Here is a 24,986-nt window from a genome sequence, read left to right as displayed (position 1 = left end):
CATTGGTCCACTTCTTCACAGTTTTGACTACAGGCTTGGCACGTTTAAGCTGTTGCCTGTAAATTGGAATAAGATGGACCATACAGTGATCAGAATGTCCTAAAGCTGCCCGGGGGACAGAGCGATAGGCATCTTTTAAAATGGTGTAACAGTGGTCCAGTGTCAGTGGCGTGCACAGACATTTTGGGGGGCAAGTGCTCCAGGGGGAAAAAAGGGCACTTTTTGCATATGTGGAAAACCTTTTCTTTTTATAATAAAAAAAACGCACAGGTTAAATGCAATTTGACTTTTATTTCAAAACATTCTCTAAAAATAGACCAAAATGTATGAGAACGAATAAGACTGACTGTGGTCATTACAAGAACAGGGCAGAATGGTCGTTTTCACAGGCAATTGGGAACTGCCTATTTTTCCTTTAGCAAATTAATGTGTTAATGTTGCCAATATGTTACACCAAAAAAAATTAACATGTCTAACCAGTGCTTCTCAAAACTTTTAACATGCACCCCCAACACCGTACCCTTCAAACTACCAATAACAACGTCACTGTTCTGTCACAACCAGGTCACAACACAGTGCGTAAATGTCTGCGAGCATCGCTGAGTCAGTAACAACCAGTTAGGCTAAAGACTGCATCTTTAGACAGTTGGACGGTGTTCTAACTTTCTCACAGGAGACACCTACTAAAGACAGTCAAAGACATTAATTTCAATCTTACCAAAGTAGGACAGTAGTTGACGTTAGTTATGGAAAGGCTAATCCACAAAAACGGAGAAACGTCCATAATTCTATTATTCATAATCATGTCAAGGTTTTAGGTTTTTCTGCAGTTCCATCTCTAAAAAGTGTGATGTCTTCCCGTCACTGACTTCAGTTTGAAAACTTTGTATTTATTCACAGATTTCCGTGAGATCATCCTAAAATTTGTAACGAAAAATGGGCTCAAAAGAGCCCTCTGCCTAACGGCATGTAGCCTATAGCATAACGTGATATTTTCAATAGTGTATGCAAAAAGGTCGGAATTGATGGAGAGTGGGGTTGCCTAAATGGTTTAGGTTACATTTTAAATGTGTCGTTTTTTTGTTTATCCATATGGATGGATGGAGGGGGCAAGCTGGCAAAGTTTGTCATGTGCAGTTTCTGACAGGCTACTTCACAACAAAACAATTGCAGGTTGGTCTTAGAGGGCAAACAGAATAATTTCACTCGATTCATGGGTTACCTGACTGGTTGGGAAGGGAAAGAGCTGCCGTGTTGTCCGCCGTGGCTCCCAGTCGCTATAGTTAGCCTACTATGCCTACTCCAAGTAGTCCTATGTCATGCCGCTGCTACACGCCTCACAACAAATGAACTGCAAGCGTGTTCACGTGACACGGTGACAGTGAAAAAGCGACAGGGTTCGGGTGTCTTTGAAGAAGGGGCACAAATCAAGCCATTATTTTCACACCTTTTTAAATCGCGCAGCTTTAAAAAAAAAAAAATAATCACGTCTTTCAAAAGGGCACTTTTTTGGACTGAGGGCAAAAGGGCAAGTGCTTCAGCACCACCTCGTCTCTATCTGTGCACGCCAGTGTCCAGTGTGATGTTGTCCCTGGTGGGGCAGTCGATATGCTGTCTGTATTTAGGAAGTTCCTGGTGTAGATTCACTCTGTTAAAATCACCAAGGACAATAAAAGGGAATAGGGATATTTTCTTTCCAGGGGGGGTGATCTGGTCAGCCAGCATGCATTTACATCTCAAGCTCATTTACATCTGAATGTTGGTGGTGCTGTTAGACTATGAGAATTGTATGCTTTGAACTCTCCAGTGCTTTTTTAATACCATTCAGTGACTGATGTTGGGAAGACAATGGATATTTACTGTACACCTCCATGTCTCCTGGATTACTGACCCCAAGTCATTTCTGCTACATGGCTTTACACTGTACAATATTTATATTTACATTTAAAGCATTTAGCAGACTTATCCAAAGCAACGTACAAGGTATCAAGGTACAATAAGCTGGGTTTAGAGGAGCTTACAGTTTTGATGGCGAGTCCGGCTTTGTGATGGATCGAGGATGTTAAAGTGTTTTCTGTCTTGTGATTTCTTCTATTTCTATTTAGCCGTTTAGATGGTGGACCAGACTTCACGAAATAGCGCTCTAATGTGACTAGCCTTTTTCTGCGTATTGAAACTTTTCAGAAATGCAAGACTTTGCCAGTGCTTTTGTTCACCACCCGAGCGTATAGTCGTGAACAGATGTGAAATTTTGGCCAACTTTTTCATTGAAATTCGATTTGTATGTGTTCAGAAAAATTTGTGATCAGAGGCTTTAAAAGTGTTTATCCAAATAGGGACCTCAAAAAATGTCCCCAAAAGTAGGAAAATTTCAGGTTTTACTACACTTTGGGGGCAATTTGGTCCTCAAATGTGATCTATGCAAACCCACACACAAACACACACATACTACCAGTCAAAAGAGATGTTAATGACTTTCACACATTCAGTTGACCCCCCACCCCCAGCCCCCAGCCCCCGGCCCCACCACTTTTCTTGTGCTTGTGGGCAGTTCCTTGCTCAGGGTATTTGCTATGGTGAATTTTCATGCAAAAAACATTTGCACTTTCAGGGTCCCTGTGTGGCTCAGTGGGCTAAGCCTGTGTGCTTGTGTTCCCTGGGTCACTGGTTGTGTTCCCTGGGTCACTGGTTCAAACCCAGCCTCAGCATGTCAGTCATGACTATACAGTGTATAAATGTTTTTGGTAGACGATCATACTTTTTTTCCACTATAGTCTTCTGGTTTCTAATTTACATGCCAACAACAGTTTTGACTGGTAGTGTGTAATGACTGTTTAGTAGTGTTTATTTAACCGACTGGCTTGATAGTCAGAATATGGAATAGTCTTCCTGATAACATAGTGCAAGCTGAATCCTTGAGTTCCTTTAAATCAGAGCTAGATAAGATTTTAACAACTCTGAGCTATTAGTTAAGTTCTCCCTAAGCGAGCTTGATGGGCCGAATGGCCTCCTCTCGTTTGTATAGTTCTTATGTTCTTATGATCTGAAAGCAGTGTTTCTTATGTTAAAAAAATAACCTCACCTTGACCGCTTCAAACATCTGTCTCATCTGTCTCATTGTTTCATTGTGGCCAAGCAGAGAAGTTAATGACACATTCACACATCACCCCCCCCCCCCCCCGTGGATGTGCAGCCACCAGCAGCCTATCCGGCTGTTAGCCAGACAGAAAGAAAGAACACACCTTTATTCTCCACAGTCAACCTTATTACTTTGTTTAGACCTGTAATTAGTCTGTCACACACATCTTGGGTCACTCTCTTCTCCCAAAATAACTCTTGGACATGCTGCTGCTTTGTACCTGGCTTGGCCTCCTTGCGCATGAAATCTTTCATCTTGTGCCAAACAAGCTTAATGGGCTTCAAATCTGATTAATTTTCATATACCTCTCATTGCTTGACAATATCAGTCTTAATACTTTGTTTAGGCCTGTAATTATTGTATTGGACATATCTTGGGACCGCCTCATCTCCAAAGAGGGAAGTAAAATAAAATGGTAATTTCATCAATAAACTGACTAAAAACACATTTTGACAGTTTTAGGCCATCTTTGCCTCACAACAGAAACTATTTCTAAATTTCACAGGCCATTTATTGCAGTGTAGTAAGTTTATTAATGAAATTGGAATTTTGTTTAAATATAGGGAAATTGTACTTGCTTAGATTTTCATTTTTTGCAGTGGAGTTACAATACCTGATTCAGGTATCTTACCTGATTTCAGGTAAGTCACTTCAGATTACTGCTCTCCCTGGTGGATGGATAGATCATTGCAAGTACTTTACACACAGAGAGTTGAGGGGTGGATCATGCCGGCCCCCTTTTTCATTACATCATCGTGGGGGATCTCATTACAGTCAAGGACCAGCCAAGAGCCAGTCAAGGTCCTGTCAAGGACCTGTCATGGAAAGTGGGGAAATTTTAAGCGGCTGGATCTGTATGTCAAGATGACTTAAAAAGGATTGACTAGATCCAGAACAATTGACATACTCTATCCACAGGGGCCATTGTCAATAGCATAACATTTGCTGGATCGTAGAGGAATCCACTGCAATTAGATGATTCAGTGCTATTCCTTCTGTTTATTGTGGTAATAAGATCACCAATTAGTCATTACATTATGTTGATATATATTTTTTCCCCAAGGTTTGAGAAGAAGTCTCTTCATCCTAAAGTTTGAAAAGAGTTTCATTTTTCGAATAATGTGTCAAATACACCACTAGAGGGAGAACTACGACTATAAATAAAAAAAACTGAAACGTTTCACCCGCACAATCGATATAGAAACATAACAAGATCCTATGGTATTATTTCTAACGTGTTCTGTCACCTGAGATTTTTTGAAAACTGTCAAATATTTATAGTCATATTTTTATATCAACATATCTAAAGATAGGACTGTGCAAAAATCTTAGGTGGTCAAGGGAAATGTTTGAAGTTATTTATAATAAATGTATATTTGCTCAGAAAAAAAACAAACAGAATTTAGCATTGTAATATATGCAAATTATGGAGTGGCACAACAAAAACTAAAAGGAATTTCATCTGTCCCCCAAAAAGTTCTGTGGGAGTGCTGGAAGAACACCACTTTGGTTACAAACCACACCTCAGGAGCAACCCAGCCACTCCATGCATTAAATTTCACTACTAGCTCACTCAAGTCATCAATTACATTAGTTTAAAGAAAAAAGTTAATACGGTATTGTTTAGTCATACAAGCTTTGCTATTGGTCAAGTCAAAAAATGCACAATTGTACTGGAGATGTACTGCAAATACGGGGGTGACTTTAGGAGAGGTTTTCAAATCCCTAAGCTTGCACACTTTGACAAATCTAATACCATAGTTTTACACCAACATGACCATTGATCATTTAAACATAATTTTTGACTTCAAGACTTTTGCAGTGCTGTATGATTATGTTACTAATTGGGGAAAATCTGTCTTTATTGAAAATTACGCTGTATATAGAAGGAATGTAGAATGAGAGTGAGATGTAACTATACAGATAAAGATATCTGTATAGTTTTTTGGGTATTTTTGGGAAAGGTTTTGGGCACGTTTTGGGGTACTCAAATAAATGCATTATTTGTTTTATAAAAACTATGCTAAGTTACATGAATGAAAGAATCATAAAGGAGTTATTTTATTGAATCTTCAGTACAGCCCGTTACTTAGGTCTTAGCTTACTAGTTAGCCAGTCACCAACTTATTTTGAATTATTACATCAGCAGAGAATAGGACACATGTTGAGTCTGAAAGAAACAGTGACATCACCCAAAGAGTATTCACTGAATGAAAGTGTGTAGATGGTAGTTAATTCGGTAGAAATTATGCACTTGTGTCATGCATGTTTCTTTGCCATGGGTTTATACTCAGTGTACGTTCATTGTGACTTGTGTGGTAACCTGTGAGTATTCCCAGCCAAAGTATATGGTACAGTGTTAAAGCGAAAGAGGAATGCTATTCACAGGAACAAGCGAGCACTGCATGAAGATTCTGACCGGCCTCACAGGTTAACTCTGACCCACATGTGGCTGCTTATGCAAGACTTATTCTTGCTAGGCTGAGCACAATATTGCACTGGCATGTAGTGCTACTATACCCATCCAGGAGTCCTTCACAGAGTGAGCAAGCATCAGCTGTGATAAAAGGGATCATGTTTTAATTCCCGTGTCCCAATGCACAAAGCCTTTTACCTACATGCATACACTGGGAAACATAACCCCATCATTAAGCATAGGACCCTAATTGCATTACTAGATGCACGTCATTAATCTACTTTCAGAAGAGAAATTAGGACCCTCTTAGCTATTTAATGACTGGGCATATCTTTGCAGGTCTAGCTGCAGTGAGACAAAGAATAGTCAGCGATGAATTAGTCGTCCACATAGAGAACAATACAAGGAAAATGTAATACATTCCAGTAGTATTTGGATCAGGTTCACATGATCATCCAAATATTCAACAGATGTATTATAAGAGGATTGGAGGAAGGGTCACACTGAAACAAGGATAGCAGTGTGTGGCTCAGCCGGTCAGCCCACTTTGCCTGTGATCGGAAGGTCAACCAGTTCCGTGGTCGGCAGAGCATTTTGCCATTGAGCCCTTGAGCAAGGCCCTTAACCCCATTTGCTCCAGGGACTGGCTGACCCTGCTTCCTTTGTCACTTTATAATAATAATAATAATAATGACAATGACAATCCACTGAAGTCCATCTTACATGCTTTACCAGGTTTGGATAAAGTGGAACTATTAGAAAAACTATGCATAGTTAATTAACGAAAAAGGGAGCGAATGTAAATTACAGAGAAAACAATCAATACCAACAATATAGATAGATAGCTACATAGATAGTGTAAATGAAAATACTTTTCAGCCCACAACTCCAGAAATATCAGAGCCAGACACTTGCCACCCCCATTATGCTGACCAGGGTCTCCTCAGCAGATTTTGCTGACTGATTTTTAACTGGTTGCGGTTTTACAAATGCTGCAAATATATTGTAGCACCAGGCGGACTGAGGTATTACAGGAGCAGAGAAGGACAAAGAGACTTGCTTGCTGGGGAAAATAGCAATATGCTCTTTAATAGCAGTCCTTAAGAGGACTATAACAGGCACCCAACGAGCCCCGAACCAAATACACAGAGCGGAAACACAAGGTTGTCAGACGCCAAACTGTACGGTGGGAGATTTACACAAGCTAAATACACATGAGGATCAGACAGGGTACACACAAGACACGGGCAAACACATTCGCAACTATAAGGAAATGCAGGGTGAATTTACAATTACAGACAGGGGTTATTTACAATTGCATGCTGGGACATTCACCCTGCCGGCGCTACAGTATTCTTGGAATCATCTTGTGACTCTTCCAGTGTCTTCAGTGGGTAGCACTGTAGAATTACACTCAAGCTTGTACTTTTCATTCCCACAACCAGTTCAGTTTCTTTCCTGTGTTTAAGCAGGTTTATTTTTGGGTACTCCAGTTTCCTCCCACAAGCCCAAAAAGATTAATCTGGTGTCCCTGTATTGCCCATAGTGTGTGGCCCTGTAACAGACTGGCAGGCCTTGCCGGGTGTCACCTGCTACGTGCAGCTTCATGGGGTCGCCCTCCCATGCACTCCACCCTTATACTAAATAAGCTCTTTAGATGGATGGAATGCTTTTTGCTGTTTTATTAGCTCCTCCCCTTATTTAATTGATTACATGTGTATTGCAGATTGCTTCTTTACTTAAAATAGGTAAAATTGCTCCAACTTATTCTTCACTGCACTGTTCTGCACTGTACTGCACTGTACTGCACTGCACAGCATAGCCCAGACCAGCACAGCCCCAGGCTTCAAACAACTAACAGCTCTCTACTGAAATCTCACTCTCCCCAGAGCCCTACCTGTTTTACCTCATTCCCATTCAGTCGTTTTACTGCCTTTTCACACTTAATCAAAATGGTAGTGGCCTATTTCCTACCAAACAGAGTAGCCATCCTGGCCTCCTGCTTTGCGGGGAAACCATAGAACAAGGTATGGAACTTACATTTAATAAAGCGTACAACCTTAGAATATTCACCACAGCTTAACCTGGGACAAGTTAATTAATTAAGATGGCTGGTGGTGAAATTTAATGAAGACATGGAATGACAATGACAATATCCCTGAGCATATGTTTGGGAGCCGAAGCAGTGATTTTCTAGTCATCCAACAAGATTTCATGTTTTTGGAGAACAGAAGAAATTCTTGTTAGTTTTTATTATTGTTCTAAATTTACATACATTCTTAATATTTGCCAAGCAAATACAGTCATGGCCAGAAATGTCAGAAAATGCACCCCCTTTGCTTTTTCCTTTGCTTTTTTGTGTTCTTCCAGTACCAACAAGAGAAATAAATATGACAATACCATTGCATTTGTAATTGCAACAATTTTCTGGGAGACGTGGTACATTTTCTGACAAATGCAGCGGTGCCAATTTTTTTGGCCATGACTGTATGCATTTTTTGCCAAGATGAATAGCTTTACTGTACAGAGGTATATGTTCAACATCTAATAGTTGTACTGTTCTAATTGTAAATCCATACATATAATCAAACTTAGAATAATCATATTTAGGTTTTTATTGTTTTGTCCTTTGAGGTATAAATATTCATTATTATACTAGAGGATGAGGAATGAGCTTTGACTCTCGTTCACATGCACTAAGGAGCTTGACCTAGTGTTGTGGAATTAAATCCTTTACAGAATGTTACAGAAATCCAGCAGGGTGTTTGGGTGAATTGGCGACCAGCTGGTTCTGGATGTGAAGGCAGGGGATCAGAGTACGGAGAAAAAAAATCTAGTCTATGGTGAGGATTGAACCGTTAACTGTGATTATGCCCTAGTTGAGTTTTTCATTTTCATTCAACCTTCCCTAGGGTGTGTCATTGATTTTGTGATGCCGTGTTCTTAGGTATACATCATACAAACAGCCCAGACATCGACCAGTTCATGAGAATGATTTATTTCATATCTGTGTAAGATGTTGGATTTTTTTTAAAAGCACCAGCAGCATTCTTGTTTGCTGTGGTCAGGCTGTTCAATTTTTAAACAGGGTGATGGGAGTGGGGATCTTGATGTCGTGCCCATCCTCTAGTTTTTTCTCACAGTCTATTAGGTAGTTCACGCCGTCAATCAGCAGCTGAACAAGCTCCACCTGGAGAACAAAAAAAAAAAAAACTTCACCCATCCATCCATCCATCCATCCACACCACTTCCCCACTACAGAGGGTAGTAGTGTGTAACTAGAGATATTATATGCACGTATGTACATATGATACATTTTAATGTCAGGGTCTTACTGGATATTCATCATGGTTACCTCAGATTTGCCTAAGCGGTCATTGTTTGAGATGTCAAAGACATCGCCCACTGCAGCAGTGTCCACTCCCCCAGTGCCTCGTTTCTGCAGCCTCAGGCTTTCCAGGATCTTCCTGAAACGAGGGTCCTGTGGAGAGAGCAGAGTCCCATTTATCACTGCCACTGTTCATCCATTCTATGAATATGCGAACATCCAGTGTCTCTGGGACACTGCTGTTACCTTGCTGAGGAGAGGCAGACGGACGTGCACCCCTGCCCTAAGTCCAGTGCCCAGATTGGAGGGGCAAGTCAGGATGTAGCCAAGATGTTCATTCCACATAAACTCCCAGCCACGCTCCATAATCAGCCTCTCTACCTGAAATTTGCAAGATAATGGTAGCAAGGGAAGACATATCATCTTTAGTTCTGCTGAGTGGTTCATAATTCATGTGTACTCTAGGGTCCGTACATGCACCATAAACCCATCATATTGATTAATAACATGGAAGAGGAATGAATTACACAGATGAATGCTTTTCTGTGCCATATGATGCTCATAATTATTGATCTCAATATTTCCTGTAGACTATTTTGCCTTCAGTCATATGGTAGATGGCCAAAACAGATAATAGGTATATTAACCGATAAGAAAATCATTTAGCAATTGCAACAGTATTGATCACTTCATTCAGTATATTAACACTCTAAACATATTGAGTTGTTTTGTTGATAACATCTCAGCTATAATTGGTTCACCGTATGTTATTATACATTACTAAGCAGCGTGCATATATTTCTGCAAGGTTTACGTACCTCTTTGAGTCCGCAGCAAAATCTTTCAAACACTCTCTTCATGTTACCACCCTTTTCCATTGATATGATGCGGGTGTGGTCTTCTTCATTGATCCATATCAGGAAGGTCTTCTCATTATTGTGCCTGAGAAATAAAATTTCAACTTAAACTCCAAAATGCAAAGTATAATCTTTTATGTCATCTCCCCTAAAAAAAAAAACAAGTAAACTGTACAAATTATTGTCAACACCACCCATCCCCTGTGTCATCTGATGAAGTTGTGACATATAGTTAGTGTAACTCAAGAAATACAAATTTATATAAAAATATATAACTATACCTACACAATGCACACACCCAAACTGCAAATCATAAGTATAGGATGCATATTACAAAGAGTACATGCAGACTCCTAAGTACGTGTTTCCATTAAGGCTAACATGCCGAACTTGACTGCTGGTGATGCAAGCCTCATGCACCATACCAGATTCCCCTAGCATCTGGCCAATCACGGGCCATCCCTGCACATGTCAACAATGGGGAGACGGGCTTGTCAAACAAGAAGTGGTCCTGCATTTGATCAACGGGAGACGAAACAACGGGATCAGAAAAGGCGGGGGGAAAAGAGGATGGTTCAGTAAGTCTGCATAGTAATCCAGGCTTTAAATGACTACTGAACACTGAGTTTTTCCCAAGACACATACATGCACTTCAAATGTCCTCCTTTATGGAAGTCATATTTTTATGTAACCACGAAGTGAGCAGGAAGTCTAATGAATTTTAGGTTGGACATTTCTGTAAGTTCTGGGAAAGCTAAGAAAGAAAACTTCAGTAGCAAACAATCCAATTAGTTTCTTTGTCACAATGCACAGCAATATTTGCCAAACAGAAGGACCACACTATAATATGTTGAGTAGCGATATCAAAAAATAGCTTCCGTAACCACAAAAGTGGGAGGAAAAAAGTAGATAACTACTATTGCCCAGAGTAGGGTGAGAGTCCACTGATTTTGGAGCCTTACCAAATTCCTCGTGCATCGGGCCAGTCTCTGGCCATCCCAGCTGCAGTTAGCAGAGGAGACACTGGCTTATCGAAGAGGAAATGCTCCTGAATAATGCCAGCATGGGAGGGACAGATGTGGCACATGAGGCAGAGGTCATGCAGAATGACAGTGCTCTAGAAGTAGACAACCTGTGGAATTCTATCCATGACATTGTAAAAGTAGATGCTGATGTCGTATTACGATATGCATGGCAATCTGTAATTCATTGAGTTGGAATCTCCAGTTACACAGTTTGCAGTATGAAGTTGCACTCAGTTTTGCAAATGTATATATATTTGCTGGTACTTTTTCTAGTGTGAGCAGGGATTCGATTGTGACTCTCAATAGCTCCTCACTTACATCTATGAGTCTCTGCTGCTCTTCCTCTGTCATTTCTCCCAAGCTGTAATAGTGGCCGGTCAGATCACCTTTCAGGTTAGACAGGGCCTGTATGACAACACGCTCTACCTCACGCCGTTCTGAGCGGCTGCAGGCTGGCGGTAGGCTAAGGCCTCGGATGCTCCGGCCTGTACGGACACGGGAGGACAAGACGTAGTTCTCATCGAACATCCCTGAGGTGATCTGTGGACAGAGGAAGGGCCAGCAACCATCCTGGTGTACTTGATGAAGAGTAGCATCTTTCATTCTATTTACAGTTGCACTTATATAAACCGTGAAGTGAGAAGGAGGGTGTATTGTACCTTTGAAGCATCCAAATCTGTAGGGTGCGTCATAGTTCTTGGATCATAGCCATTGTGTCTCTCCTTAATGACTGGATAAAAGAGCTCAGAAAATACCTGGAGATGGAATTGCAGCAAGATCAGTGTGATTGTGTGCAAGTACATAGTACTACCCAACCTACAGATGAGATTCTGAGAGCATAACTAAAACTTCTTTGCTCTCCTGTGATTCACTTTGGATATGACTTTTTGTCCAGCTCTCCAGTGTATACCTCATAGCTCTCTTCATCTCCAGCCACCATGCCAACAGTCTTGATGAAAGGGTGCCCAGGGTTGTCCACCCCTGTCTGGATGCACTGGTCTAAGGTCCAGTTGTTAGGGGTGACCTTGTCTCTTAGGCGTGCATAGATAGCTGGAGTCAGGGCACTTGCCATGCAATTATTGTGCTTGCAAAGATCCGGAAAGTCGGCACTGCAGAGTCAAAGAGTAAGAATAAACATACCATTCTTCCCGGCCTTATTTTGCACTCAGTGAACTTTTCCTGCTTCATGGCCTGATACCCATTTGGTAAGCTACATACTAATCTATGTCAAATCAACTGATACCTGTCTATACATTTTATCCATTACATAGTCATAGATTGGGTATTTCAAGGATGAGTAACACGTGAGCAATGTGTTCTTATGCAACGTTATTCCGGTATGATGATAACAACGCTATGACGTCACTAGGCAATAGGAATTTTTCTGTTATGTTATAATTTTAGGTGACCGAAATATATGTCGTTGACCGAAATGTTGTTATGTGGCACGTGACTCTGTGGGTAGGGGTTAAGGTTATCATAGTGGAGATAAGAGTTTTACCCATGCAAATGAATGGACAATGGACTAAGATATAAATATCTCAGCTGTGTGTGTGTGGGTGAGTGACAGAGAGAGATAAATAGAGACACAGTTAAGAGACAAGTAGAAGCTGATGTTTACTTTATTTTTTATTTGTTGATACTGTAAGTGTAGGTGTTTTGGGCTGTAAATATTCTTTTACAAGTTCTTGGATATGGAGATTCCCTCTACTGTAAGTAGATATGCACTTAACTATATTTAAATATACTTAATATGTTTCAAATGTAAATATTTAAACATCCATTCATCCATCCATTTTCTGAAACTGCTTAATCCCAACTGGGGTCGCAGGGGGGGGGGGGGGGGGACGGAGCCTGGGAACAATGGGCGCAGGCGGGAACCAACCCTGGGCAGGTGCCAACACACCACAGGATGCACACTGACACGCACACTCACACAACTACAGGGCCAGTTCAGACTCACCAATCAACCTATATTTAAACATATAAAATATAAATAATATGCAGGTACATGACAATTTCAAACAAGGACATCAAAACATATACAAAAAAACACAAGTGATAACGTAAGTGGTGGGGAAAGATTCTGCAAATTGTCATATAATTGGATTTTGCAATAAGTGAATAGTTTCAGACCTAAATATCATAAGAAGGAGTTCAGGTAAGAACACAGTTATTAACACTAGACACTGCACTCTTGAGCTGAATCATTTGTGGTGGAACAGGGAAAGAACTAAGCTACACAGGGCTCCGCCCCCCAGGACTGGAGTTTGACACCCCTGCTGTAGTGTATGAAGATCTCAGAGGCTGTTTCTAAGATGCTGCATTCACCACATTTGGGACTAAATCACACCACATTCAAAATCACTTACATGACACATCTTAGTCATTCAGTAAATGAACCTCTTGACCCTGTCTGAGTGCTATACACCAATCAGGCATAACATTAAAACCCCATGCCTACTATTGTGTAGATTTCTCATGCTGCCAAAATAGCTCCGACCTGTTGAGGAATGGACTCCGTAGGACCTTTGAAGGTCTCCTGGCACCAAGACATTAGCAGCAGATCCTTTAAATCCTGTAATTTGCAAAGTAGGGCCTCCATGGATCAGACTTGTTTGACCAGCACATCCCAAAGATACAAGATTGGATTTAGATCTGGGGAACTTGGAGGCGGACTCTTTTTCATGTTCCTCAAACCATTCCTGAACAATTTTTGCAGTGTGGTCTGGTACATTGTCTTGCTGAAAGAGGCCACTGCCATCGGGGAATACTGTTGCCATAAAGGGGTGTACGTGGTCTATAGTTATGCTTAGGTAGGTGGTGGTATGTCTCAAAGCAACATCCACATGAATGCCAGGTCCCAAGGTTTCCTAGCAGAACATTGCCCAGAGCATCATGCTACCACCACTGGCTGCCTCCACTGGCTGCCTCCACTGGCTGCCTCCACTGGCAGCCTCCACTGGCAGCCTCCATTGACTTGTCCATAGTGCATCCTGTTGCCATTCCTTTCCTAGGTAAATGCACACACACCTGCAGTGTTGTGTAAGTTCACACTTTACAACAACTAGCTCAAAAAAATACAATTTTTTGGGACTTCAACGGCTCCGGTATAACATAAATTTGGAGGTAGGCATAATTTCAGATCCACAAACAAGACAAAAAAATAAACATATGCAGATATTAATGTTCTTGAAGCTTCATGTAACTGTTATAGATTAAAACATGTCCAGCTGACCTTGTTTACTGTTGCTGAGATGTGAGTCGTGAATGTCATGATGTGACAATTTGTATATGATGTGTAGACTTACTGGTAGTAGACAGGAATGATGGGGGGGTGGGGGAGGGGATTAAGAGATGTGATCTGATGGAGGACATTCGCTCATTGGTCTGACTACTCTGCAATTTTACTGCAAGTTTTATACACATACCTACATTGACTGTTATACACAGTCAATGTAGGTATGTTATTTGGTGACGAATTTATATGTTACATTTTTACAAAATATTGGGCACACATATGCCTACCTAAATTGATTGGCACAACACCACTGATCAAGATCATCATGTAATAATTTTCCAAGATGCGATTCTAAGATATAATAATACATCAAATTTCATATTGCAATATCAAAGTTAATTTTTTGCCTATTAACGCTACTTCACTTTCACATTCATTAGTAGTCAACTGATTTGCGTAGTTCACTGTTCATTAAAAAAAGATTGCATTCAATAAATGGTGCTCAATTAGTGCGTTCAAGCACAACATTACACTTCCCCATCCACATGATGTCATAGAAAGGGTGTCTCAGCAGGCCAGACCACCTTATTCCATTGCTCCATGGTCCAGTTCTGATGCTCAATGTAGGTGCTTTCGGCAGTGGTCGGGGGTCTGCATGGGCACCCTGACCAGTTTGTGGCTACACTGCCTCATACGCAGCAGGCTGAGATGCACCAAGCATAATATTACAATATGTTTATTTTGCAATTCAAATTGTACTTTCTGCTACTAATATTAACATGAGCACTTTTACATTAAATGTTTTATCGTTAAGTACAAATGTGTCACTATTAAGCAAGCTTTTTTGAAAACACTGCAGTCTGAAGATCTGAAGCTGAAGGCGCCCCAGTAAGCTGTCACCTACCTTGGTGGAAACATCTTCCTCCTTTCTGGAAACACTGCCCTGCCAGTGTCGCTCATCAGGTAACCTGTCACTAAGGTCCCAGCACCAAGGCTAGCCATCACCGCCACCGTGCTGCGGCTGGATAGCATTCGAGTGAAGGAGCTTGTCATGTTTGTCTTCCCTGAATCCAATCAACTGGGAGGGGATAGAGCAAAGGTGGTGGGAGAGGAGATCAAATAAATTATTTTGGCATACTTTAAAATGATATTTGTGTTAAATTAGAAAGTTTGTCATGCAAATTATTACCCATCAATTTGGCAGACTGAAGATTCATTTGGATTCAGATGAAAGACCTTTGAGGAAATTATTACAAAATATTTTCATGAATTACATCATATTTAAGTGTCACTTCTGAAGCCTATACAAATTCGTTTTTGCTCTCTAACTCTGACAGGAAAACAATGCATAACATTCACCCATGTCTCTTTCCAATCAGTGGTGGAAACTTGTTTGTTTTTCTTTAGCTAGAAGATATTTTTTCTCACTGCCAATTAATGCAAGTGGGATTAATTAATATGCTTGTTATAGAATGTCATGCCCAAGTAAAGTGAGTAACAGCATTTGGCTTAGAATAAACCTTAATATAGATGTCTGAATAAAAGAAACACTTTTATGCCCAAACCGTACAAAACTAAAAGAATGAAAGTTATTTCGCTTTATTTTACCATCCAACATAAAAAAAATAATTAAATGTATTTCTCTTCTCCATGTATTTTTAATCCTTACCAATAAAGGAAGATATTTCTTGGCAATCATAACAATAAACTGTATCCAAACATATGTATTAGTGTGTTCTGCATGAAACTGAAATGGCTTATGTAATACGCACCATTTCTGATTTAACTGCAGTTACAGCAGCCTCCGACAATAACAGGCAATGGTTGATAAATGCATTTCATGTGATTCATTTTTGGAGTCATTACTAACACTGAATTTTCCAGAATTTTTAATCATCGGGAACATTTATCAGCTACCACTTGTCACGTGCCCTTCATTCTAAGGAATTATCAGCTGTGACTTAACATATGCATGCACGCATGCGTCCATCCATTTTCTACACCATTTATCTAATGTAGGGTCACAGTGTACGTCTGTGGTGATAGCGAGCATGTATATTTAGTATGCAGTGCGCACTCCCTTTCCAGTCCTGGTAAAATGAACAGTAATGAATATCTTAACCTTCGAACCAAGTGAGCTATGCTGCCATTGTTCAGGAATTATTATCAAATACTGTTGGCAGGAGCTGCAGTATAAATAGTAGCTGGTCTAGATTAATGGCAAGACTTATCTGGCACCAGACATTTTGTTCAGGTCAGAGAGGCTTTATAAGGACTACAAAGAACACAGAGCGAGCACCATGATGCCTTCCACAGTGTGCAATACATTGTTTAATTAATTGAATTGTCCTGGCAACCGTGAACAAGTGATTCATTGATCTGTCCCAAAATAATTTGTGTTAAAATGGACGAGAGAGGGATATAGGGCTCTCGAAGGAACAAACAGGCACGCTTAGGTTCACTCAAATACACTTTAATAAGTAATACAAAATGATCTCGCATTAACACCAATACTAAGCTATCATATTGAAGGCAATGCAAAATAACTCGTACTACAATGGGTATCAAATAATATATATCTTATAGCTAATAGTATTAGGTGCAAAGGTACGAATATATATAGAAAAGAAGCAATAATACATAAAAGAAGCAAGGAAACATAAAAAGTTACGAAATATTATCACAAGCGGCGATAATTTACTCGAAACAATCAATGGAAAGCATAAGCAGTTGCAAAGCTATTTACACTCGGCAGGGGCGTTGCTAGAGATTTTGGGCCCCATGAAAGCATATCATATTAGGCCCCCCAGTCCAAACCAATCCAGTTATTTTACTAATTTTTTAGGGCCCCTGTCACTCAGGGGCCCTTGGAATCGTCCTAGCTTTCCTCCCCCTTACGGCGCCCCTGACACTCGGACGTGCTATCATCACCCACCTTCACACATGGACTGGGGAGCCCTTTCAGTCCTGGCAGGAGACCAACACGTGAGTTCCGAGAAAGTGCCGGGCGATGTGCGCTCTATCCCACGGCTGAGCTCCGGTCAGTACTGGAATCTCCCCCTTCCTTTATACTAAATTTAAAGTTGCGTGTGGGCAGGGGGTAAGCTGGCCAGGCTCACCCCTTCCCCCCAGGCAATATGTACTCCAATTCCCCCTTTTGTCCGAGTGATGCTGCTTGCGATAACATACTACAATAGGCGTCCTTGCGCAATGCCTCCCTGTTCCCCCCTAAAGGCAATATAGGGTGCTGTATACCGACCCCCCACCCTACAGTATCTCCCGAAACCAAGATAAGCATCCTGCATGCCGATCTAATGGCCCAGATGAGCATCCTGGCTTCTCTTTATGAGCTCAAGTTATTTCTGGCAAAATTAGGTTTTACAGGGGATCGGTAAATAACATGTTCGTGCAGTTTAATAACATTCGGGGTGAATTGACCTGAACGGACGATTGACCTGAATTTCAGGACGATCAGTCCACACACGATCGGAATTAATCCACAATTACAACTTCCCAGAATATTATAGTAAAGGATTAATTCCATGTCACGTGGGTGACGTAATCATCCGCGAATTCATCCTAATACATAATTTATTTCATTATTGTAGATTAATGCCACATCTGATAGCTAATAATAGAAGATTCTGATACTGAAAGTGATCAGTGTTAAAGATTGTATTCTTTCATGAGATAAATTTAAATGTACACCATGCACATTTTGATTCATTAAATATTTGGAGAAAGTTTACTTGGAAAAATGTGATCATTTTTTTGATATTGCATCAGGTATTAAATGTAACTCAGCATAAGCTTTACTTGCAGTTCTTTTGTACATGTCTAAAACCAATTACTTGACCTACCAAAAGTTAAAAATGATAAAAGTCTCTTGAAATTTATTTATTAATTTTTTTAAATTAATTAGAATAGGTGCTTGTATAATACAATTTATCCAATATAGGCCAATTTTGTTTTGATAAAGGAGCATTATTAGCATATAGTAATGACAAAACTAGGTTTTAACAACGAATAGAAATACACACGGTGCTTGCAAAAAAGCATAAATAGTGTATCATTTTTACATTGATGGTGCTGGTATGGGCTACTGAGAGGAAAGGTAACTGTACAATACCTATATGGAAGGTGGAGAGTGTCCCTGAAGTTCACTCCGGTCGGAATGCCGTGCAAAATGCGCGTCTGCTTTGTTGCAGGATTAAAGCTGGTCATGTTGGCCAATCCTATTTCTACCGTCAGCATGTCACAGCCTAAATCTGCAATATGGTCTTTGTCCTTGAGCTCTCCCACAGTAGACATTTCCTCGATCTCTCCATATGTTACTGATGCTTTGGTTCTGTGTGTCCAGTCCCATCCGGACAGATGCCTCACACATTTGTGACATTCAAAGGTTCGCCTGATATACCCGAGCTACAGATTCTTTTCTCAGGAACCAGACATTTTAAGCATTTATAATTTGAATGGATTTATGTTTCTTAATTATATATTCTGTTCAGTGAATATACATTCTTTCTATATACTGTATTTACAGATGTCAGAAGTTACTTCGCAATAAGGAATTGCTATTTTTGGGTTTTCAAAGCTTGAAATAATTCCCGGAGGATTTTTCAAGTGGAATACTGTATGGAAAATTACCTCAAACCCAGAATTAGTCACCATCATATAAATCAAGTAAATATGATTTCTTGTTTAATAGATACTGGACATTTCTGATCTAATTAATACCCTCTAAATTTCTCTGAGAGACTTGGAGCTGTGCATATGTTTAAAACTGCTGTAACAGATAAATAGAGTCTAACTGGACCACAAGCCAGGCAATACTAAGAACATTAGTCATATTTAGCAAGACTGTGATACATTTGCAGTGATCTTTTTAAGGTGCATTGCTGATCTTGGATATATATCCAAATAGCAAAGCATCTATTATGCTTTGGGGTTGTGTGGCATCCAGTGGCACAGGAAACATTCTGAATGGCGATGATAAACAGTCAGACAAAAAGCTGGAACTGAAAAGGGGATCGCTTCTAGGAGAAGACAATGATCCATGAGCTACTTGAAGGGAAAGCAAGTTGAAGGTTTTGGAATGGCTGTCAAAGTGAAATTCCATGGGTAGATTCACACACGCTATGCATGAAAGACATCTCAGAATTAGAAGTGATCTCCAAGGAATAGTGGGCAAAAATCCCTACACAGAGAACTGAAATACTGTTAGCTGAACACAAAAGGTGTTTGCAAGCTGTGCTATCTGCCAAAGAGGGTATCATTAAATACTGACTTACTGAGATCTCTAAACTTTTGGACATGCCAAAATTGCAATTTTTTTGTTCCTGTGTTTTGGGGTTCATGGCATTCAGGCTGCTTGATGCTCACATAAGAAGTATCACTAGAACTACATTCCACCATCTATGGAACATAGCCAAGTTTCAGAAGATGCTCTCCTTCCATGATGTAGAAAAACTAATACATGCCTTTCAGGGCTGTAACCAGGATTTTTTAAAATACTGAGCAAAATTGTTAGCCCTTCGTAGTTGTGCCCCATAATGGATTGTAGTTATTGGAGTTGCAGAATAAATACTGAGGATTTGACCTCGGTGTCCTCAATTGTAGATACGGGAATGATGCCTTCATTACTTCCAGGCTGGACTACTGTAATGCCCTCCTTTCTGGTTATCCATCCAGTTCCTTACATCGACTTCAGCTGGTACAAAAATGCAACAGCCAGAGTACTTACGAAAACCAGAAGATATGATCATATTAGCCTTTTTCTATGATTCCTTCACTGGCTTGCAGTTAAAGCTCAGATTGAATACAATTCTCCTACAGAGCTCCTCAGCTGTGGAACAGTCTTCCAGCAGATGTGTGTGATTCAGGGTCACTCTCAGTATTCAAGTATAGAATAAAAACACACTTGTTTAGTTTAGCTTATAGGGAATCTAGTTCTAGCGCTAACTAGCTACTCAGCCCCAGCTAGGTCTGAGGTGCAGAATTGAGTGAGTATTGGTGCCATTGATTTTGGATGAACTGTACTGTCAGTGCTTCAGACCCCCTCCTCGTGGAGTTGGAGGGGCTGATGTTCAGGGACTCCCCATGCCTGCGTTCCCACTTCTCTCCCTCCTACTTATGCTGCCACAGCCATATCTGCCAGAGCTTACGTATTGCACTCACCTAACTGTTGCACTGCCTGTAGTCTCCCTCGCATCCTCACTGGCGGCATTGGGCAGGAGATAATGTAAAGTTCTTTGAGACAATGTAATGTTGTGCGCTATACAAATGAAAGTGAATTTATTATTTTTTTTAATTACAAATATGTTGTTTTTTAACACAGTTTCTTACTTTTCACTTAGGCCTACATAATTAACTATACTGCATATTTTAGTTGGTGCCCTAACTGTTGCATACAACTCTTTGCTGGTTCTTATCCTTCATTTTCCTCATAGAAACAGTGCTTCATTTCCTCCTCATAGAAACAGTGCTTCATTTCCTCCTCATAGAAACAGTGCTTCATTTCCTCTTCATAGAAACAGTGCTTCATTTCCTCCTCATAGAAACAGTGCTTCATTTCCTCCTCATAGAAACAGTGCTTCATTCCCTCCTCATAGAAACAGTGCTTCATTTCCTCTTCATAGAAACAGTGCTTCATTTCCTCCTCATAGAAACAGTGCTTCATTTCCTCCTCATAGAAACAGTGCTTCATTTCCTCCTCATAGTTATCGGTTCTTCTTCCAGTCATTTATTTCAAACACAAAACTGCAAAGACACAAACATGTTCCAAATATGGACAGTTTTTACAAAGAATGAATTCTGACCAGCACAAAATGAGCATCAATCTTAATTTCTCTCCACAGTAAACAGAAGAGCATATCCAAACAAAATGAAAAAAATGGAAAAAGTCAATTAACTGAAAAGACATTTTATTTTACATACAGGCAAAAAGTTAAGATAGATTAGCTGTACATCCTCCATAACAGTCAAAGGACAAAGAAAAAGAGATATAATACAGTAAATGTACATATGCATGTGCTGAAGTGGGAAGTATGATGGGGGAACATGCACAGCATGCAGCCTTATGTGTTTCTGCAGTAATGCATAGTACATGTCTGGATTCGCACACTGTGCTATTTCATGGCATCAGACATCAGGAAAAATCCACTTTGTATTTGTGCTACATTTTGTTTCTCTGCCATCTTCCGAAGTTACAGAAAGTAAAAGGAAAATATTAATGACACATAAAACAAAAGATTGAAATGTCTTTACAAATCATTTTTTAAATATTCCAAACGTTAACAAAATATTGTAACGTACAAACAAGTATGAAATATTATACCATTACAAGGAAAAAAAAATCTGTAAACTTAACAAAGCTGCAGAGAATGCCCCACCTGATCCCTTCACCATCTTGTCATTTTCATACTACAGTACTTTAACATCATTCAGCACTTTGAGGTGGTTCCCACTGGTTAACTTAGGTCAACAGATTGTCCAGTGATTTCTTCCTCTGGCCCCAAATTCTTAGCAGTTTCTCTATGTAGTATATTCTCCAGTCACCATATATGAAGCTACACCAAGCACCCATAATTCTCTCTTGTTCATCTGGTTTTACACAGTTTTTATTTTGTTCCAAGCCAGTTCCTTGATTTTACTGTACATGTTTTAAGCAAAAGCTGGGTAAATCTGATCATCTGATAAATAAGCAACTGCATTGCAACAGTTTGTCCATTTCTTCTTATTATTCATTTTTTTTTGTAAAAAAAAAAGACACACGAAAGACACAGTAGTTACCTAGAATACCTACACTGACTTTTTTTTTTATAATGTACCGTTTCTTACATGCATACAATTAATTACATGCAGTTTGTTTCTATAAGTTAACCAATCATACCAATCATTACTCAAACCATACAAAGATATTTTAAAATGGCATTTTATCAGCATTTTCTATGATACCCAAATGTCAGGACTATTTCTCTATTATGAAGTAGCACAGATGGTACATGATTTTCACAAAGACTGAAATCAGACAAATTCAAAATAAATTATTATTGCAATGGTGGTGAAAGGCATTTAAAGGGTGTCTTTTTCAAATTGAACAAAAACCTGCAGTTTTCAAAGACAAATTATAAATATTGGTATGTTGGTATCGGAATAAGTGCCTAAGACTTAGGATTTAGCAATAGTGTAACTGAGACAGTGCCCAGTTCAACATTAAGAGTATAAACAGCAGTACCTGACAGGGCTGAATATTGTAATAGATGTTAAATAAGAACCGTGAACTTAAATAGACGCAAAATAAATATTGAACATTAAAATTAAACAAAAATAAATATTTAAAAAGCTTCATTGTTCAGTCGTTCAGTCAGGTTATATTTCCATTTTCTATATATTGGACCAAAAAGCAAAAATTGTTATACAAACACACCTGTTAAGCTGCCATTACTATAGGTACTGTAGTCCTACCACAATGAACAGTGGACAATGAGAGTAACATGCTAGGCAGGTCAGGCCAGACCTCTTCTTCCAAGGCCACTGAACCTAGCATATTCTGGGGGCTCCCAGATGTTCCCAAATCAGCTGGGAGATACAGTCCCTCAGGCATATTCTGGGTCTGCCTCAGGGCCTCCGCCCAGTGGACATGTCTGGAATGCCTGATACCCCAAGCTACCTCAGATGACTCTTATTGTCTGAGCTCCCCCAGACCACTAAACTCTTCACCAACACGGATAGTGAGCTTGGAAACCCAGCACAGAATCCTCATTTAAGCCACACACACTGGTGACCTCGTTCATACGGTCATTACCATTTGGACAGCAAGCATAAGTAGAAAAGAGAAACATCACAGCATAAATTGAAAAATGTCAATTAAGATAGTTTCCTCTAAGCTGAGCTTGCAATCACCTGTGAAGGAAGTGAATCGCTCAAAGTTACCGCGGTCCCTTTAACTCGTGGCATAATTTTGTACTTTACAGTAGAGTCTCCCATGGCTTCCAGAGAAAGGTCACTCAGATGCCTTCCTGTTTGCTGCCACTGGCAGGTCCAAGATTGAACAGAACTCCTCAGCATTTGTGAAAGGGCAAGACCTACAAATATCACCAGGTGCTTCACTTCATACACAATGAATGTTAGTGATTTCTAAAAGCATTGGTTATGATTTTAATTTTGATCTCTTGAAATATATTATTGGTCATGATAGGTTTTTTTCTATTTAAAAATATTTACTGTGAATAGATCATAAGTAAGCTCTGGATTTTAAGTAGTGATAATAATGATAATCATCATGAAAAAGCAAATAATCTAGGACATTAATACATATGTGTTTTTCTTGCATCTTAATAAAAGGCACCTCAATTATCTACTTTCATTTTAACTAGACTCTGGCCTGCTACAATAAGCAGCTGGCTCTAAAACAAAAGATTCTTAAGATAGAAGATAGATTAGGACAATTAGGAAAGTAAAATTTAAAATTTCATGGAATCATGGAAGAACCTTATTTCCTATGAACACATTATAATTTACAATAATGAACAAGTATACAGGCCTACTAAGAAAAAAGACTGTTTTTCTAAAGCATACTAAAAATTCACTAGGTTTGTTCATGCTGCACTCAGCTGTGGTTAGAATACTCTATTTTGCCAACTTTAATTGATCCTTATTAACATTATTAAGCACGGACTTTATAGCTGTAATCTACGGTGAGTCAATAAAGGGTGACTGGTAAGGAAGGAAGTCAATGTGCTGAGAAGTTCTGTACATGCTACATAACTTTAAATATATTACTTTTTCCTTTAATAATTTCTACCAGAATGAATAATCACATTGTTTTTGTCTCCACTGTCTCCATGGCAACAGCTCCTGTTGCCTCATTTACCTTCCATTTAGCACAAATGAAGCAGCCAGGCAAGAGTGAGATGCCATTTCTACTTCCTGCTCTTCACTTTGCACCCACAATGCAAGCACTGCCATTCTTCCTGTCTAGCCATTGCATTTCATGGGAATTACTCTGCTTGTTTCTCAACATGCTGCTCTCTCCCAGATAACTCACTGACAGCAACCTCTACCCATCCAATACAAATAGTACTCATGCAGCTGCCAAGTCGACAGCGCCTACATCTTGCCAGAGCCCTACAGAAGAGACTGTCTAAGCTGGTAATCTGGGTTCAATCTTGAGTGACAGATCATATAGTGTGTCTTCATCCATAATTAGGGTTTTGTCGAGTAGGTACTGAGTGACCTGTTGGTAGGAACAGAACAGAAAAACTAGCTGTGTTTAGGACAGTCAGGATGATCTAAAGATCTAGAACAGGGTTCTTCAAATCTGGACCTTGATTCCAAATCCAGGCCTTGTTTTCAGTTCTCCCCGGTAGTTAATTTAATAATTACTGATTCTGATTGGTCAGAGGCTTCACACCTGACTGACAGGTGAAGGAAGGCTGGAAAACCAGCAGTGCTCGGACCTCGAGGACCATGATTTGAATAACCCTGATCTAGAATGTGAATGCGATTCACAGGTCAATCTTAGTTGATTGCTATACCCTCATTACAAGCAACCCCCCTGGTCAGCAAAATATATCGAGTGAGACCCCCTCTAATCTAGCAAATGTCAAATGTAAAATATCTACCACATATATATCAAAGTGTCTCTCATTGTCAAAAAGTTTGAATACCAGGGCAGTACGCATCTATGAGCTTCACTGATTCAGACATAAGTCTTTACAATAAAGGACCCTGATTTTAATGTAATGCCCAAATCAGTCAAATGACTCTTTAACTAGATTGCTCTGTCCATTAAGTTCCTTTTCTCATTCATCAAAGCACAGTGCACATGAATTGTTTTGTATAGATGACAGTTGTTATCTGTTTCTGTTTCCTGTATTCTCTTCTATCATGACATAATTCAAATAATAATGAATGAGGCTTGATGCATAACAGCTGTGCTATATCCTTCACTTCTAGCCATGCTTCACCGGGAATTAC

At 39.8% G+C, this 24,986-nt stretch overlaps 2 protein-coding genes across 8 annotated transcripts in view; both read right to left on the bottom strand.

Annotated features, from left to right (window-relative positions):
- Window positions 1–8,541: 8,541 nt before the first annotated feature.
- LOC111850308 (creatine kinase S-type, mitochondrial-like) lies at window positions 8,542–18,271 on the bottom strand. Its single transcript, XM_072708876.1, has 10 exons — window positions 18,136–18,271; window positions 14,911–15,084; window positions 11,676–11,874; window positions 11,425–11,520; window positions 11,084–11,305; window positions 10,166–10,251; window positions 9,702–9,825; window positions 9,130–9,264; window positions 8,911–9,036; window positions 8,542–8,745 (listed from the first exon to the last, which is right to left on the bottom strand). Exons 2-10 carry the CDS (start codon window positions 15,057–15,059, stop codon window positions 8,629–8,631), a joined length of 1,254 nt encoding a protein of 417 aa, XP_072564977.1. The 5' UTR covers window positions 15,060–15,084; window positions 18,136–18,271; the 3' UTR covers window positions 8,542–8,628.
- Window positions 18,272–20,912: 2,641 nt separating this feature from the next.
- Window positions 20,913–24,986, bottom strand: part of rasgrf2b (Ras protein-specific guanine nucleotide-releasing factor 2b) — a 55,918-nt gene continuing 51,844 nt past the window's right edge. For all 7 annotated transcript variants that reach the window (XM_023824053.2, XM_023824052.2, XM_023824051.2 and 4 more), the window contains one exon: window positions 20,913–24,243. In XM_023824053.2, coding sequence (XP_023679821.1) covers window positions 24,151–24,243 — 93 coding nt within the window. In that variant the 3' untranslated portion in view covers window positions 20,913–24,150. The remainder of the gene's footprint in view (window positions 24,244–24,986) is intronic.

Source organism: Paramormyrops kingsleyae, chromosome 2 (assembly GCF_048594095.1).
Source record: "Paramormyrops kingsleyae isolate MSU_618 chromosome 2, PKINGS_0.4, whole genome shotgun sequence".
NCBI lineage: Eukaryota > Metazoa > Chordata > Actinopteri > Osteoglossiformes > Mormyridae > Paramormyrops > Paramormyrops kingsleyae.
This window is presented reverse-complemented; position numbering and strand designations above follow the sequence as displayed.

Bases quoted from the DNA above. Each gene is read 5' to 3' on its own strand.
- LOC111850308 (XM_072708876.1), bottom strand. From the start codon at position 15,059: ATGACAAGCTCCTTCACTCGAATGCTATCCAGCCGCAGCACGGTGGCG. The intron at 11,521-11,675 runs GTATACACTGGA...TTCCATCTCCAG, and splicing joins GAGATGAAGAGAGCTATGAG to GTATTTTCTGAGCTCTTTTA. The intron at 9,037-9,129 runs GTAACAGCAGTG...CTCTCTCCACAG, and splicing joins GTCTGCCTCTCCTCAGCAAG to GACCCTCGTTTCAGGAAGAT.